Here is an 18,651-nt window from a genome sequence, read left to right on the forward strand (position 1 = left end):
GACCATGGGGGAGAGGACCCTTCGGGTGGCCATGGTGGAGAGGACCCTTCGGGTGGCCATGGTGGAGAGGACCCTTCGGGTGACCATGGCGGAGAGGACCATTCGGGTGACCATGGCGGAGAGGACCCTTCGGGTGGCCATGGTGAGAGGACCCTTCGGGTGACCATGGCGGAGAGGACCATTCTGGTGACCATGGCGGAGAGGACCCTTCGGGGGGCCATGGTGAGAGGACCCTTCGGGTGGCCATGGCGAGAGGACCCTTCGGGTGACCATGGCGGAGAGGACACTTCGGGTGGCCATGGCGGAGAGGACCCTTCGGGCGGCCATGGCAGAGAATTTTTTCAGGCGGCCATGGGTTTTTGGTGAGGACGGTGAGGTGATGGCCACGGTGAGGACGTATAGCCCCCCACCAAAATTCTCTTGGGGGGAGTGAAAGACTCTGGGACAGGCTCTGGGGCAGGCTCAGGAAGCATGACGTGAACAGTCTCTGGCTCGGCGGGCATGACATGAACAGTCTCAGGTTCGGCAGGACTGACGTGAAGCGCAGACTCGGCAGCGCTGACGTGGAGCGCAGACTCGGCAGGGCTGACATGGAGCTACGGCTGAACAGGACTGACGTGAAGCGCAGGCTCGGCAGGGCTGACGCAAAGCTCAGGTTCGGCAGGACTGATGTGAAGCGCAGGCTCGGCAGGGCTGACATGGAGCTCAGGCTGAACAGGACTGACGTGAAGCGCAGGCTCGGCAGGTCTGACGTGAAGCTCAGGTTTGGCAGGGCTGACGTGAAGCTCAGGTTCGGCAGGGCTGACATGGAGCTCAGGCTGAACAGGACTGACGTGAAGCGCAGGCTCGGCAGGGCTGACGCAAAGCTCAGGTTCGGCAGGACTGATGTGAAGCGCAGGCTCGGCAGGGCTGACATGGAGCTCAGGCTGAACAGGACTGACGTGAAGCGCAGGCTCGGCAGGGCTGTCGTGAAGCTCAGGTTTGGCAGGGCTGACGTGAAGCTCAGGTTCGGCAGGGCTGACGTAAAGCTCAGGTTCGGCAGGGCTGACGCGAAGCTCAGGTTTGGCAGGGCTGACACGAAGCTCAGGTTTGGCAGGGCTTACGTGAAGCTCAGGTTTGGAAGGGCTGACGTGAAGCTCAGGTTTGGTAGGGCTGACGTTAAGCTCACCTTTGGCAGGGCTGAGATGAAGCTTAGGTTCGGCAGGGCTGACACGAAGCTCAGGTTTGGCAGGGCTGACGTGAAGCTCAGGATCGGCAGGGCTGACGTGAAACTCAGGCTTGGCAGGTTGTGTTCCGGATCGGGACACGATGCTCACCAGACACCGGCTGACGGTCTCCCTCCAGTCCAGTCCGGTGGTGTCTGGGAGGTCGATCGGATGGTTGAGAGTGGCCCCGATCCGGAACAAGGTGCACAAGCTCACATCATCAAGGTCGCTGGCGACGGCAAAGTGGCAAAAGCCCATGACAACAGAAAAAAAACTTTGGGTCTTCGACTCTCCTGAGCAATGACGATGATCTTTACCCAATCGTCCATGTTGGGCGGTCCGTGGTTCTGTCACGATGTGGTGTGAACAGAAGAAGGCGAAGGAATCCAAAAATTCTAATTCAAACCATTTACTAAAAATAAACTTCAGGTAGGAACAGACAGGCAGGATATATACACACGCACACGCAAAATAGAACTAACCACGGACAAAGACAGGCTGAACTGAAAATAATAATAATAATAATTAATTACATTTTATATAGCGCTTTTCAAGGTACTCAAAGTGCTTTACATGGAAGGGGGAATCTCCTCAACCACCACCAATGTGCAGCATCCACCTGGATGATGCGATGGCAGCCATATTGTGCCAGAACGCCCACAACACAGACCAGCTTACTGGTGGAGAGGAGACAGTGATGAAGCCAATCAGTAGATGGGGATGATTAGGAGGCCATGATGGACAGAGGCCAATGGGCAAATTTGGCCGGGATTCCGGGGTTAAACCCGTTACTGTGCGTTCACACCGGACGCGAATAGCGCGTCAAATTCGCGTCTACCGCGTCTAGTTTAACGCTTGACCACTTTTTGTTAATTCGCGCGTCAAGATTGAAACTGACGCGCGTAAAAACAAAAGTTTGAAGTGAAATTTACGTGCGTCACGCGCGTTAGAGGCGAAAGTTTCAAAAGTTTCGAACCCCGTTGGCGGCCATCTTTTTACAAGATGTCTGTTGTTGCTGGGTCATTTATCGAGAGAGTCACCGCTCTGTATTTGCTCTGGAGAGCAGAACAGCGGCGTAGGGATCATCATCGCCATATTTGGGTCCACCAGACCCTTCGGAGGCGAACCCAGTTCAGCGAGTTTCACCATTTGCTCCAGGAGCTGCGCCTGGATGACGCCCGCTTTCGGCGGTACTCCCGCCTGTCCTGCGCCCAGTTTGATGACCTGTTGTCCCGCATCGGAGCGAGAATCACCCTCGCCCTCACCCACCTAATCTGTAATTTATTTTTGTTTTGATGATAAATGGAGCCAGCCTAGACTACTACAAAAGTGATTAAACTGTCCTGTGTTTTTTTCTTTCTCACACAAGACTGTCCAGACACGAACTATGTTCTTGCATTGAAGTATGTTGGTTCTCTTTACATTAAAATAATAATAATGTTTCATATAATCTAGATTAGATATGGAATAAATTGCATACAAAATGAATGTATCATATATTAAAATCAAGTTTTTTATGTGGTAAAATATTTACTTCACCACGTGACAGCAGCAAGCTGGCTGGTTAACGCGGCGCGAATTTGACGCAGAAGTTCAGATTTTTCAACTAGGGGCGGCAGACGCGAATTCGCGTCAAACGCGTGAATGCACAAAAAGCACTAAATAAATCATTCGCGTAACTTGACGCGCGAACGAGGCGAATTCGCGTCTACCGCGCCGTGCTCTACGCCTCATTCGCGCCGCAGGAATTTTTTACGAGCGTAACGCGTCTTTGCATTGAATTATGCTTTCTGTACACCTAAAGACTTTGAAAAGATTTAGAAAAGACTTTATAAGATTATCAGCTCACATCTAAAGACTTGGGTTCACAGTTTTTAGTCTCAGACTAAAGACTTGCGATAATATCAAACATGTTTGATATGAAAGACTAGAGAAAGACTGGCATAAATCGGGTCGCCGACTGCAGATTTTCACCTCACATTTAACGATCGAGACGATGGGAGCACGCCGAGACCCCAGTAAGATTCCTAAAGACTGCTGGTCTTTAGTCTGGGACTGTGAAAATCCTTTGGTGTACGCCAAGCATTAACATTGAAATCACTCGCGCCTGACGCGCTATTCGCGTCCGGTGTGAACGCACCATTAAACCCCTACTCTTTTTCTAAGGACATCCTGGAATTTTTAATGACCACAGAGAGTCAGGACCTCGATTTAACGTCTCATCCGAAGGATGAGAAAAGAACTAAATACAGACACAAATGAACAATGAGGTGAGCACAGGTGACAAGGATGATGAAGATGACAGGCAGGTGCGGGTAAATGAGGGAGTGAGTGCAGGTGTGAAGACAAGAGGGATGCTAGGAAGTGTAGAACAGACGATGACAGTGTACTGCAGACGATAACTGTGACAGTACCCTCATAATATGTAATAAAAAAAAGAATACCCCCACACTTGCAGCGAAATCTGCTCTCTACTCTGATGATGTGTTTCGGGGCAGCCGGTCAATCACATGAGATCATAGCAATAGCAAACCACAACCATGCAATCAATTCCGGACGGACAAAATCAAGTCCTGACCTACAATTTTTCTCGTTTGAAAAGCCTTTTCGCTGGGATATATAGGTCACAATTGGCATGAAAAAACTGCAACTCAGTTGGACTGATCAAATTTACACATATGTAAATGCATGATTTCTGCCAAATCATTTAAACAATCTCTTTTTTTTACCATAGAACACTTATCAAAATAAATAAAAAATGGTCTCAAATCATACCTTCTGAGTTTGAATGGGCATGTTGTTTCTCTACACACAACAAAAACACTTCCGTGCAAAATGCAAAAATATGGGGGGCTAAAAATGCTTGCATTTCTTAAATTGGAGCTAAATTGAATGACCAGCATTTCAACTCCACACATTAGTTTTCAGTGTAGGACTGGAGCTGTGTGAAATCTTGTTTGGAAATACACAGCACTGATTACATTTTTGATAAAAGCACCACATCATAAAACAGACAGAGATTTCAAATTCATAGTAGCACCGAGCAAAAATGCAATAATGACTATTCCAAACAAATGGAATCCCACCGAGGCCATATGTTATTGTATTTATTTATTTATTTATTTATTGGTGTAGTATTATTTTTCTTTCTCGAAGTGGACACAGTGAACACTGCATAATTGTTAGATGTGATGTTTCTGTTTGGCTAGCTGAATGATCTGTCCAATAGATGGAGGTTTTACTCAGCAAGGACAAACATTAGAAGAAACATTGTTCATGTGTATGCACACACAAGTACACCCTCGTCCAGTGTCAGTGTGTACTGTATTAATAAAGTGATATTGTTGAACATGGTTTTGTCATTTGGCTGTGGTCAGTCAGAATCAGTGATGTTCATTTGAGTGACAAGGGACACGCATGTATTTCCAATAGATCATCAAGTCAAGTCACAAAAATGGTGTCTCATCTCATATTTGCCGCAAAATGCCTGAGTCTAAAGATGATTCATGCCTCTCACTGCAGAAGTCTATTTATATATTAGAGGACCACATCACCCACGAACACACACTTACATGATCACAAACGCATATATGCGTGCACCACTGTCACTCGTTGGCTGTTTACACGTGGTATTGACATTCATCTAAGGTGATCACAAGTGCTGTACCGGTCAAATTTTTGGGGTCGGTATGATTTTTAAATGTTTTTGAAAGAAATCTGTTATGCTCACCAAGACTGCCAAAAATACAGTAAAACCAGTAATATTGTGAATTATTTTTTACTATTTCATTTTTATGTTTTAAAAATGTAACTTATTCCTGTGATGTCAAAGCTGAATTTTCAGCATCATTACTCCTGTCTTCGGTGTCACATTATCCCACATGATACTGATTTGCTGCTTAAGAAACATGTCCTATTATTATCAAAGAAGATTATTTTATTATTATTGAAAACAATTGTGCTGTTTAATATTTTTCTGAAAACTTAAATTTCAAAAGAACAGCATTTATTTAAAATAGAAATATTTTTTAATGATGTAAATGTCTTTATTCTCACTTTTGATTTGCTGAATAAAAGTATTAATTTCTTTTTTTTTTAAATGTGTGCTTACCCCAAACTTTGAACGGTAGTGTACATCATCAAAATAAATCTCATGCGATTAGCCACACACATTCACACTTACAAATACTGTAAGAATTCAAATACCCTCAGACGTATAGACACACACACACACACACGCAAGCATGCACGCACGCACGCACGCACGCACGCACGCACGCACGCACGCACGCACACACACACACACACACGCACACACACACACACATACACACACACACATACACACACACACACTCTCTACTATCCTCTAAACAGGCCAAGCTCTTATTTTAGAAAGCCAGGTTCATGTGTTCTTATATTTGCTCCATTTTTGGGTAGATTTTTAGCAACAGTATCACATTGTGTTTTTCCCAAGATATTCATCATCCTTAATTAGCAAATTAACTTTACGGTATATTCTACAGGAAGTGATTTCATGCAAACAGAAAATGTGCATACAATGCAAAATATGTCAATTTTCTGTATGCATGGAGCACCCTGGCTGAACTGAATTTGAAGTTACATACCTCTACCCAATCTGCCCTTCCATTTAAAGTGTTACCAATAAACCAAATGTAATATCAAAGGGGTTTTTAACATCGTTTTCTTGATTCAGAATTTACAGTTTTTTACAGTCGCTAGGACACATTTCTCAATACTTAGGTCACTTTTTCAAAACTCTTCACACAGTGAGCACAACAGAAGTATATGTGGGCTAAACTGTGGATCATTTATCATTGCTTTGGCACAAAATGCATTCAATGACTACATCTTTCAAATTATATTAATTATTTTCTCACTTCGACACAACAACCACCAAAACTCTGTGTACTTACAGGCCAATTTGCACATGCTTACATACTGTATTCAAAACTGTTAAACTTATGTTCAAAACAATAACATAATACAAAACTGAATATGACAGCAATTTGCTAGATTTCTACAGTAATTGTCATAACCCGTCTGGATGAAGGACAGGAAGCAGTTGCGAGTTAACAGTTTAATGGATGATAATAAGAATACAGTACAAGCAGGAGGAACACCGTGACGCAGGGACTTCGATGGCCAGGATCCGTGAAGAAGTGCGGTGCGGAGGTGACGGTGAGAAGACAGGAGAACCAGATGCAGACGACGAGGAACAGGAACACAAAGCAGGAACAGAACACCGGAACACCAACACGCAGGACATCAAACAACGATCTGACAGGGATGATAGAACAGCGGTAAGTATTTAAGGAGTCGTGAGATTGATTGCAGCTGGTGATGAATGACGATCAGCTGGAGCGGATCAGGTGATGTCATACACTCACACCCACTACACACGTGCACTCACCCAACAACATAAACACAAGACTAGAAGGAACAGAGAATATGTCTACCGTGACAGTACCCCTCCTCCTAAGAACGCCTCCTGGCGTTCCCAGACTCCGTTACCTGTCGATTGTAATCATCGATAAGGGAGTGATCCAGGATGTCTCTAGCAGGCACCCAACTTCTCTCCTCCGGACCGTAACCTTCCCAGTCCACCAAGTACTGAAATCCGCGTCCTCTCCGCCTAGAGTCCAGAATACGATTAACCGAATATGTGGTCTCCCCATCTACGAGCCGCGGTGGGGGAGGAACCGGGACGGGCGGATTAATATGAGAATGAAACACGGGTTTAATTTTGGATACATGAAAGGCGGAATGGACCCTCCTGTACGCTGGAGGTAACTTGAGGCGGACTGCCACCGGACTAATGATCTTGGTGACAGGAAACGGGCCAATAAATTTGGGTGCAAGCTTATTAGAGACGGTGCGCAGTGGAATGTTCTTAGTTGAAAGCCACACTTTTTGACCAACGACGTATACGGGAGGCTTTGACCTGTGGCGATCGGCCTTGGCCTTGGTGCGCGCCCCCACCTGGAGTAGAGTCTCACGGGCTCTAATCCAGGTGCGGTGACACCTCTGAACAAAGGCGTGAGCGGAGGGGACCGCAACCTCGGATTCCATACTGGGAAAAATTGGTGGCTGGTAACCTACGCTACACTCGAACGGAGATAGGCCCGTGGCTGACACTGGCAACGTGTTGTGGGCGTACTCCACCATAGACAACTGTTGGCTCCATGAGGAAGGATTCTTGGAGACCAAACATCGCAACACTCTCTCCAAATCCTGATTGGCCCTCTCGGTTTGACCATTGCTCTGGGGATGAAACCCAGAGGATAGACTAACCATTGCCCCCAATAATCTACAAAACTCTTGCCAAAATTTGGACACGAACTGGGGTCCCCTGTCGGAAACCACGTCAATCGGGAGGCCATGTAACCGAAAAACGTGGTCAACGACCGTCACCGCTGTCTCCTTAGCTGAGGGTAATTTGGGTAAGGGAACAAAATGGGCTGCCTTCGAGAACCGGTCCACCACAGTCAAAACGACTGTGTTCCCCTGAGAGGGGGGGAGGGCGGTGATAAAATCTAGAGCGATATGGGACCAGGGTCTCGAAGGAACCGACAGCGGCTGAAGTAACCCGTCTGGAGGTCGATTGGAAGTCTTACCAGTAGCACAAACCGAGCAGGCCAAAACAAAATCGTGAATGTCGCGAGCCATAAGTGGCCACCAGAATCGTTGCTTGACTAAAAAGCTAGTGCGATTAACTCCTGGATGGCAAGCTATATTGGAGCCATGACCCCACTGGATAACGTCAGACCGTAATCCCTCCGGCACAAACAAACGATTCGGTGGGCAACCGGGCGGAGGCGTTACCCCTTCTAAGGCCTTCTCGACCCTCGATTCGACCTCCCATGTGAGTGTGGAAACGAATAGAGTTTCGGGTAAAATGCACTCGGGAGTAGACGGGCGTTCGGAAAAATCAAATATGCGAGACAAGGCGTCGGGTTTGATGTTCTTGGAACCCGGACGGTATGAAAGAGTAAAGTCAAAACGACCGAAAAAAAGTGCCCACCGAGCCTGCCTGGAGTTCAATCTTTTGGCGGTTCTGATGTATTCTAGGTTCTTGTGATCAGTCCAGACGATAAAAGGTACCCCCGACCCTTCTAACCAGTGGCGCCATTCCTCCAATGCTAACTTAACTGCCAACAGCTCTCTGTTACCAATGTCGTAGTTACGTTCGGCTGGTGACAAACGATGGGACAAAAACGCGCAGGGATGCATCTTGTCGTCTGCCGGAGTGCATTGGGACAACACTGCACCTACTCCCACCTCTGACGCGTCGACCTCCACCATGAACTGACGTGAGGGATCAGGGGCGACAAGGATGGGGGCTGAAACAAAGCGGCCTTTCAGTTTGGTAAACACGGCTTCCGCCGTGTCAGACCACCTGAACGTAGTTCTGGGGGAGGTCAAGGCAGTCAGAGGAGCGACTAGTTGGCTGAAATTGCGAATAAAACGCCGGTAGAAATTGGCGAACCCCAGGAACCTCTGCAGGGCCTTGCGAGAATCCGGGGTTGGCCAATTCACCACAGCCTTGATCTTCTCAGGGTCCATCCGCATACCTTCAGACGACACGATGTGTCCCAAGAACGGAACCGACTGTGCATGAAAATCGCATTTCTCCGCCTTGACAAAAAGCCCATTCTCTAGCAACCTCTGAAGCACTCGTCGGACGTGTTGCACATGTTTCTGGAGAGAAGAAGAAAAAATCAATATGTCATCCAGGTAGACATATATGAACTGATCGATCATATCTCGCAACACGTCATTGACCAGTGCCTGGAAAACTGCTGGGGAGTTGGACAACCCAAAAGGCATGACCAAATATTCAAAGTGCCCCCTGGGGGTGTTAAAAGCAGTTTTCCACTCATCCCCCTCCCTAATGCGAACCAAATGATAAGCGTTACGCAAATCCAATTTTGTGAAGATAGACGCTCCCTGCAACCTCTCGAAGGCTGAAGACATCAGCGGCAAAGGATACGTATTCTTTACCGTGATGTTATTCAACCCCCGGTAATCAATACAAGGTCGCAGAGAACCGTCCTTCTTCCCCACAAAAAAGAACCCCGCCCCCGCTGGAGAAGAGGAAGGGCGAATGAACTTGGTTGCTAGAGAATCAGAAATGTATTTCTCCATAGCCTCTCTTTCTGGAATAGAAAGTGAATATAACTTGCCCTTAGGCGGAGACTTACCTGGCAGTAAATCTATAGCACAGTCATAGGGACGATGCGGAGGAAGAGAAGCAGCACGAGACTTACTGAACACCTCCTTCAGATCCAGATACTCTGCGGGCACGTTAGACAGATCCCCTGTTTCCTCCTGAAAAACAGAAACAGGCACAGACGAACAAGCAGACACGAGACAAGACTTATGACATTCCTTGCTCCACTCCAGCACTGATCCATGAAACCAGTCCACCCGGGGATTGTGTTGGAGGAGCCAGGGATGTCCGAGGACGACGGGTGCAAGAGGTGAATCCATGATGTAGAATGAAACTGTCTCAGAGTGATTGCCAGAAGTGATAAGGGTAATGTCTTGAGTGGAGAGGGAAATGGTGGGGAGTTCTTGTCCATTGAGTGCGTGAACAGCGATCCTATGAGTGAGAGTTCTGAGGGGAATCTGAAATTTCTGTGCAAAAGTGTGGTCCATAAAATTACCTTCAGCCCCAGAGTCCAGAAGTGCTTGGCAGTCGTGCTGATGGACTGACCATCTTAGTCTCACCGGGAGGAGCGTGGAGGTAGATGTAGTCGCTGATGAGGTCTTCCTGGCGGAGATCCCACCCGATAGTAGCCTCAAGTTTACTATCGGGCTTGGCCTTTTACCGGGCAATTATAAGCAAAATGTCCCGCTCCTCCACAATACAGGCAAAGGCCCTGGGACCTCCGCCTCTCCCTCTCCTCCCGGGAAAGCCGAGCTCGACCCACCTGCATGGGCTCGGGATCGTAGACGGGGCTGACCACGTCCCTGCCGCTGGATCGTGTCCCGTCATTTCCTCCGAAGGTACGGGTGGACGGAATCCGACGCTCGACTCTTGACAGTCGGGCGTCCACCCGCAGAGCAAGATCAATGAGGCCATTCAGTGTGGTCGGCAGATCCAGGGCGTAAATCTCTTTCTGGACGTGGTCAGCCAACCCATGCAGGAACATATCCCACTGCGCCTCCTCGTTCCAGCCGCACTCCGCCGCCAAGGTCCGAAACTCGATCGAGAAGTCGGAGACAGATTTCTCTCCCTGACGAAGGTCCGCCAATGCTCTGGCTGCCTCCCTCCCAGAGACAGCCCGATCGAATACTTTCCTCATCTCGGCGGCGAGGGTCTGGAACGAGGCGCAGCATGGATTCTGATTCTCCCACACCGCCGTTCCCCAAAGCGCCGCCTTCCCGGTTAGCAACGTCAGCACGAACGCCACTTTAGCCTGTTCCGTGTTGAAAGTATGTGGTTGAAGAGCGAAGTGCATGGAGCAGCGTGTCAGAAACGCTCTGCAAAAGGCTGGTTCTCCAGCGTATGACTCTGGTACCGGTAGGCGGGGCTCGGTCTGCGATGGTCTCTCTGGAGGTGGTGGGGGAACGGCCGGCGTGGGCGGCGCAGCGGGATTCTGTAGGCGTTGGATCTGCTGGGTGAGCTCGGACACCTGCGTCACTAATGCTTGTACTGCCCGGCCCGTGTCGCCAATATCCCGCTGCTGAGAATCCATCCTCCGAATGCTATGTTGGATAAATTCTTCCAAAGATCCCGAAGATGAACTCGCTGCTTCCATTTGACGGTCAGATCGTTCTGTCATAACCCGTCTGGATGAAGGACAGGAAGCAGTTGCGAGTTAACAGTTTAATGGATGATAATAAGAATACAGTACAAGCAGGAGGAACACCGTGACGCAGGGACTTCGATGGCCAGGATCCGTGAAGAAGTGCGGTGCGGAGATGACGGTGAGAAGACAGGAGAACCAGATGCAGACGACGAGGAACAGGAACACAAAGCAGGAACAGAACACCGGAACACCAACACGCAGGACATCAAACAACGATCTGACAGGGATGATAGAACAGCGGTAAGTATTTAAGGAGTCGTGAGATTGATTGCAGCTGGTGATGAATGACGATCAGCTGGAGCGGATCAGGTGATGTCATACACTCACACCCACTACACAAGTGCACTCACCCAACAACATAAACACAAGACTAGAAGGAACAGAGAATATGTCTACCGTGACAGTAATATTGTAATGAAATATATTTCGAATCTAAAAATGAAATGCTATAAAAACAATTGGACAATTGGACCAACCACAGCTGATTCCTATTGTATCTGTATTGGTGAATGGTGTGTACAAATTCTTGTATTTTGTAATTAGTCTGTGCAAAAAACAAAACAAAAAAGAGATAAAATATATTGAAGCATACTGCATCATGTCTGATTCATTCCAGTAAAATATATTGGAGTGAATTCTAAACAGTAGAGAGGTGTGCTTGTTTTACAGAAGAAAACATTGTATAATGCTACCTGTTGTTAGTGTTTTTTAGGTCATTGTTTTGTGGGTGACAAAGTGTGTTTGTTGTCTGTCAACCTTTGCTAGTGTGATGGAAGAATATGTTGATTTGAGACATGTATGAAGTGATATGGTAGTTTTAGTGCATTTTGAAAGTGAAATGAACTGCTGTGCCGAGCTGAAAGTTGGTTTGGAGAACTGTGTGAAGAGTTTTGAAAAAGTGACCTAAGTATTGAGAAATGTGTCCTAGCGACTGTAAAAAACTGTAATTAGACTGCCCAAATTAAACAGAATCGTGTGAAACATGTATACTGTTTGAAAAATAGTAGGCTGCATGGAGTATATAATGTTCAGTGTACAGTAAGCAGTACCCTAGTTGCTTAACATAGTTAACCACATGTGTTTACTAACTGAAGTGTGTATTCTACAGGAAGTGTATGTTGGTATAGAGATGATCTGCACTGTGGACGGTCTGCACTTCAACAGCACTTATAAATGCCGTGTTAAAGCGTTTAACTCCAGTGGAGTCGGCCAGTACAGCAAAACGCTTGTCATGCAGACATCAGAGAGTAAGTGATGTTATCTCACTGCTACACTCACACACCTTACTATTGAATGCTGTCACTCTTAATGCACAGGGAAGCTTGAGCATGTCAGTGCAAAATAAAACATCAGATTTTTATTAGTAATCTCAATATAGTGGGCAGTTTCCACAAATAGGATATATTATAATATATATATATATTACTAGTTGGGTTTCTTGTGACTTTTTAAGGACTTGGAGGCCTACATTTTTGTTGTAAAACCATCAGATACATTTGATAAACTGGTTTCTAACATAAAATTAAGTTTTAAATGCCTGTATCCCCTTAAAATGGGGATTTTTTTCCATCACTTTTTTGACCTTCTTGACATCATCGTAAATCGGTATCTATGAATTGATATTCAAAAATAAAAAAACATTTAACACATGTCATGGTTTAAAACAGCATGCCCCAAATTTTAGTTGCAGTGTTGCAAAATCTTCATTTAAAATAAATAGAAAATAAAAGCTCATATAATCATATAATACTCATATAATATTTAGTTTGACCTTGTTAGGTTTTACCCGATTCATGGAAAGTGCCAGTGACATCACCCTGATAGTCTACTGTTGAGGTCTTTATGAGCACCATTATATGTCTGATACTAATATAAATTAACATCATTGTTAATGTGCTGTTAACATTATTAACACTCTATAATTGTTCTTTACATGTGAGCGCTGAATAAGTCCAGCTTCCCTGATCTGCTGATTTCCTTCCTCTCTTTCAGTACCCAATTCTGTTACTTTCTTTTTTTCTCTCCTTCCACCATTCTGCTCTTTCTTTCCTCTGCATTTCTCTGCCTCTTCCACTTTTCTTTTTCTCTCCAACCTTTTCTCGCTCTTTTCCCATCTTTTCCTTTCTCTTGATTTCAGTGAGTCTGCCTTCATATGGTTGTAAAACTCTGGCAGCAGGTATGAATGCCTGAATATCTGAACATCATGATTATGTTAACCTCATACACCCTTTCTTGTCTGTGTGTGTGTGTGTGTGTGTGTGTGTGTGTGTGTGTGTGTGTGTGTGTGTGTGTGTGTGTGTGTGTGTGTGTGTGTGTGTGTGTGTGTGTGTGTGTGTGTGTGTGTGTGTGTGTGTGTGTGTGTGTGTGTGTGAATGAGAGAGTGTGTTTGAGAGATTTATTTGCAGTGTTTCTGTGTTCTTAAATTCATCTGGACTTTCTTTCTTACTGTAAATAGGAGCTCAACCAGCCCTCATGACTGTATGTGTGTGTGCTTTTTCTGCAGTTGCCTGGTTCACCTTTGACCCTGCATCGGCCCACCCTGACATCATATTGTCCAATGACAACCTCACGGTGACGTGTAACAGTTACGACGACCGTGTTGTCATGGGCAATACAGGGTTCTCTCGTGGTGTACACTACTGGGAGATGACCATCGATCGCTATGACAACCACCCTGACCCTGCATTTGGGATTGCCCGGGCTGATGTCATGAAGGACGTTATGCTGGGGAAGGATGATAAAGCCTGGGCTATGTATGTGGACAACAACCGCTCCTGGTTCATGCATAACAACTCACACACCAACCGGTATGAATTAATGTTTGTCTATGTGTGCATGTTTGTGATTTGGAACCTGTATGTTATTTTATTTTATTTATTTTATTTTATTTTGGAATTTCTTCATTGATATTCACTGAAAAAAGTAAAATGATAGTGTCATTTAATTAATTAATTAAGTAATTAATTTATTTCCTTATTTCTTTCTTATTTTATTTTATTTTATTTTTTAGTATTTTTGAATCTCTTCATTGAAATACACTGAAAAAAGTAAAACGATAGTGTCATTTATTTAAAGTGCATTTTTATATTGATCTAATTGAAAATCATGGTGTAAACCTGTTTCCCTTTCAATTGGGAATTCGCACTGCGTCTGAACAAGGCGCTATGGGGAATGCCTCCAGCGTGACCGGTGTCTGAAGCATGTGTTAAAACGCGACAGTATCATTGGCCGAAGACAGTCCGTGACATCACTACCAGTGCGACCGTGAGTATAAAAGGGCGCCTGTAGTACACGTCATTATAATCTTTGTCTTCAGTAGCCGTTTGTTTACAACGTGTTAAGGCAAATTTTTTCCACGGCCAAACGTTTTAGGAAGTGTGTGCCTCCTTGTCAGAGGTATCTGACACCCGAGGACACACATGACTTGTGCGTTATGTGCTTGGTCGAGGAGTTCTCAATGAAGAAGCTCTGTTCACGTGTGTTCTTTGACTCCAAGGACAAGCGTCTACGCAGCTCAGGACCCGCGAACACAGAGGCAAAGCGGAGAATGAGATGTTGAGGTCGCAAGTCAGTCTGGTGGTAGAGTTTGAGAAAAGTATATATTTTTCTCACTCTTCTGTTGCCGACACGAGAGAATTGCTAGATCAGGACATGTTATCACTTGCATCATTCAATCCAGCAGATTGCGCTCTGCTGGCTGCCAGCCATAAAGAGCAGGTTGTGGCTAAGGAGGGTGAAGAATCTGTTGAGTCCTCCCAGCCTGCCTGCTCCAAATATGAGGAGCTTTTGGAGGGCCCGTGCCACAGAGAGACTAGATCTCCCTTGGAGGCGAGAGATCAGAGATCGCCTGTGGCAGGTTGGACGAGTGATTTCTGTCTTGACATAACCATCCCGTTCCTTTGAGGCTTCAATTTCTTCTGGATCCCCATGCTGAGGTTGAGAGATCATGGAAGAAACCATATTCAGCCCGCATTAATCTCTGTCATCATGCTAGTTATGTGAATGTAGGGGGAATGCGCAAGTATGTGATGATGCCTTCCGTTGAAGAGACGCTAGCCAGCTATCTCTCAGTGGGCTAGGCATCATCATTTAAGGCTCCAAACCCTGCCACCCAAGCCGCTGCATACCACATCTCGTTTGAGTGGCAGGGCATATGCGGTAACGGGCCAGGCCGGGGGTGCACTGCACACAATGGCTGTGCCATTAGGCGTACCAGGCTGAACTGCTGAAGGATCTACAGATGTAGGATCTGAACGTAAGCTGTGAAGCATGTCTGACCAATGCTAGTGCACAAGTTGAGGATGCTCACCAGTTAAAATTGGCGTCCCTCCTACTCTCTGTCAGCTACATTACTATAGTAGTACCTGTAAACAGCAGACTTGATGATTGCTCAAGGTTGAAGCTTCCTCCCCCAGATATTGGTGGGATGACCAATATCCTAAGTAGGAAGCTCCCTTACAGCGCAGATCTCGAGAACCCTTACAAAGAATGGCTTTAGCGCCAGCTTTGCAAACCCACCAGAACCCTCTCCTTGTTCGGGTGTTAAGAATGGGTCCTCTGTTCACCAAGAAGAGCTCTTCCGATCTCTAGAACCCGACAGGATGTGGAATTTGGCCCAGATTTGCGAACCTTTACTGTTGTAAAGATCCTAGTGCAAATCTTAGTCTGAAGACAGCAGTTTGAGAGGTTGGTTTGGACCCCCACTTGAGGGTCCTTAAGTAGAGTCCTTTGCTCCCTGACAAGATCTCCGTGTGATTCTTGGAAACCTTCTGTATGCCTACTAGACAAGCCTCAGACTGATCTCTTGGTAGTTGATGGAAAGCGTTTTTTGCACTGACTTGTAACCCCTTTTTGTTGTAATGCGACTTTGGCAAATCTCTTGTGTCTTGAGATCTTGGAATGAGAACAACTGGTTGTAGTTAACACAAAAGACTAACTCCCTTTTTCCTGCAGACCTTCAGGTTTTGATGAGTGACACTCCTCAACTGTTAAGGGTCTTCGAGTTGGGTCCACTTCTCCCCGAGATTATTATTGTCCGATTCCTGGAATCATACCTCTATAAGACAGCAAGATTGAGTGGTATTAGCTAGTGCTTTTGCAGATCCCCTTGATAAGTGAGTCTTTAGGGTTGACTGGGGTATCCTAGAGGTAGAGCAGGGATTCTCTTGCTCCCCCTAGAGGTAGTGACAGGCTAGGGAATTAGGTATTCACAGGCCAGGTTCTCTTAAAGGTGATGTCTAGCATTCAGAGCTGACATACCAGGCCCTTGAGTCCTGCCCTCGGACCGGGCTCTATCGCTTGGCCCTGCGAGGAAAGTAGGAAGTTTAAAAAGGCCAAGGCTTTCCTTCTATAGGGCGTGAGACTTGGGTAGTGGCCGTAGGCAATTTTGTTACTGACAGTTCCACCGCTGGTGCACCCGAGTTGGGCATGTAAGTCTGATATGTCTTTTTCGTGTACTTAGACATTTCCCCGTTGCATGGTGTAGTGGGTATTTGCTCCCATAGAATCTTGTTCAGACACAGTTTAAGATCCCATTCGAAAGGGAACGTCTCGGTTACAAATGTAACCTTGGTTTACTGAGGATGGGAGCAATAAACTGCTTCTCGTTGCCATGCTTCGGGCTTGCCTGTTTAAGTCTGCTTCAGACAAAGAAGAGAGTGACGTGCACTACAGGCGCCCTTTTATACTCACGGTTGCACTGGTAATGATTTCACAGACTGTCGTCGGCCAATGATATTGTTGCGTTTTAGCACGTGCTTCAGCAGCGGTGTCACGCTGGAGCCATTCCCCAATGTGTCTTGTTCAGACGCAGTGTCTCGTTCCCCTTCTCAGGGAACCAGGGTTACATTTGTAACCAAGACATTTGTTATGTTTGTCTTTATCTATACTAAATAAATGAAATTAAACATTGACTAACAAATTGTTTATAGTTTTATCCAAAGTGAATTCTTAGATTAAACAAAATATATATATATATTTTTTTTTTATTAATATATATATTTTTTGGAAAATAAATTTGAACCAAACCATAAATATAATTTAGCGCAGTGGATAAGACACATGCCTTTGGTGTGAGAGACCCGGGTTCGAATCCACTGTGAGACACTAATGTGTCCCTGAGCAAGACACTTAACCCCTAGTTACTCCAGAGGCGTGCGACCTCTGACATATATATATAGCAATTGTAAATTGCTTTGGATAAAAGCGTCAGCTAAATGAATAAATGTAATTATTGGGGAAAATAAAGCCTGATAAAGCATCTCAGCAAATGTTCACTGTTGCCCATGGTTACAAAGTGCATGCTTCATTTAATTAATGAATGAAGCTAATAAAAACGCTGAAATCACTTATAGTACATACAAGTGAAAAAATGCGATGCATTACTGCCACCTGCTGTTAATTCATATTATTCACATGCTGTAGAGAGAGGTCAAGGTTGACAACAGGCTAATATCGCTAAAAGATTTATGTTAAATGTTGCAAATAAAATTCACTTCTGTATTTTTAATGTGTTTATTGAGTCAAACTAGAGGGTCTATAATAGGTCTTTCACACTATTTGGTCAGTGCATCATCTTTCATTTATTCTGTCTTTCTCTTCTCCCTCTCTCAGTACGGATGGAGGAATAAGTAAAGGGGCGACTGTGGGTGTGCTGCTGGATTTCTCTCGTGGGATTCTATTGTTTTTGATAAATGATGAGCAACAGGGACCCGTTGCCTTCAACACACTAGAGGGCATGTACTACCCAGCTATCAGCCTCAACCGCAATGTTCAGGTAACATTATTTTTAAATTCATTCACTGCGTTTGCATACTTTAAAAAAAAACACGTTATTATTTAAAGGCTTAAGTGCACATTGTTAAAAGTTATAGTTTGGATACTTAAATGCATGTTATTTGCATTTAAATGAAAATGTTACACTTAAAATGTTAGTTCACCCAAAAACTAAAATTCTGTCAGTTAATTACTCACCCTCATGTCCTTCCAAACTCGTAAGACTTCTGTTCATCTTCAAACACCTTGCCACCTCATACATTCATAAAGATATTAAACAAACAAACCACTTTTATTTTTTTGCTTTTGCTTCATCAATGTTCAATAAAAAACCTTAATACCATGGTCTGTCTTAATACTCAACTCGGATTGGCTGGAAGGTGTGCAATAAAACCGTTTAATGCACAGGTAGTTCCAAGTCAGTTCTATATTAATGCGCTGTTTTTATTGAAGCACACACACACACGTCACTCGCACACACACGTCATTCGCACACACACACACACCGAGATCGGAGATCGTGCTGAGCACACAGAAACATTCAGGAGTACAGAAACATGTTATCAACGCTGCCTTGCGACTTTTAGTAATAAAATAGCTTCGCTACTGAATCGCTACATTATATTTCTCAGCAACACGGGGGTTACTTCGCTATTTTGAGGTAATTAAACTCGCAGCTTTGTTATTAATAGAGAGGCTCTGAACAGACGCAGGTACGCATCTCTCATCTCTCTCTCTCTCTCTCTCTCTCGATATTAAATTAAAATAAATGCTATAATTCATTCATTCAAATAAATGTAACCTTACACACTACTTTGTCTCTGCGTCTGATT

General features: G+C 45.2%; 1 protein-coding gene across 4 annotated transcripts in view; it reads left to right on the forward strand.

Annotated features, from left to right (window-relative positions):
* trim9 (tripartite motif containing 9) overlaps positions 1-18,651 on the forward strand; it is a 41,426-nt gene that overhangs the window by 20,569 nt on the left and 2,206 nt on the right. Inside the window, exons 7-11 of one of the 4 annotated variants that reach the window (XM_077236492.1) lie at positions 12,153-12,291; positions 13,182-13,220; positions 13,548-13,851; positions 14,204-14,308; positions 17,657-17,819. In XM_077236492.1, coding sequence (XP_077092607.1) covers positions 12,153-12,291; positions 13,182-13,220; positions 13,548-13,851; positions 14,204-14,308; positions 17,657-17,819 — 750 coding nt within the window. The remainder of the gene's footprint in view (positions 1-12,152; positions 12,292-13,181; positions 13,221-13,547; positions 13,852-14,203; positions 14,309-17,656; positions 17,820-18,651) is intronic. The other 3 variants (XM_077236494.1, XM_077236493.1, XM_077236495.1) reach the window with 3 other exon arrangements.

This window comes from Siphateles boraxobius, unplaced genomic scaffold (genome assembly GCF_051911475.1).
Source record: "Siphateles boraxobius isolate OS27281-9 unplaced genomic scaffold, OSU_SipBor_1 20, whole genome shotgun sequence".
Taxonomy (NCBI): Eukaryota; Metazoa; Chordata; class Actinopteri; order Cypriniformes; family Leuciscidae; genus Siphateles; species Siphateles boraxobius.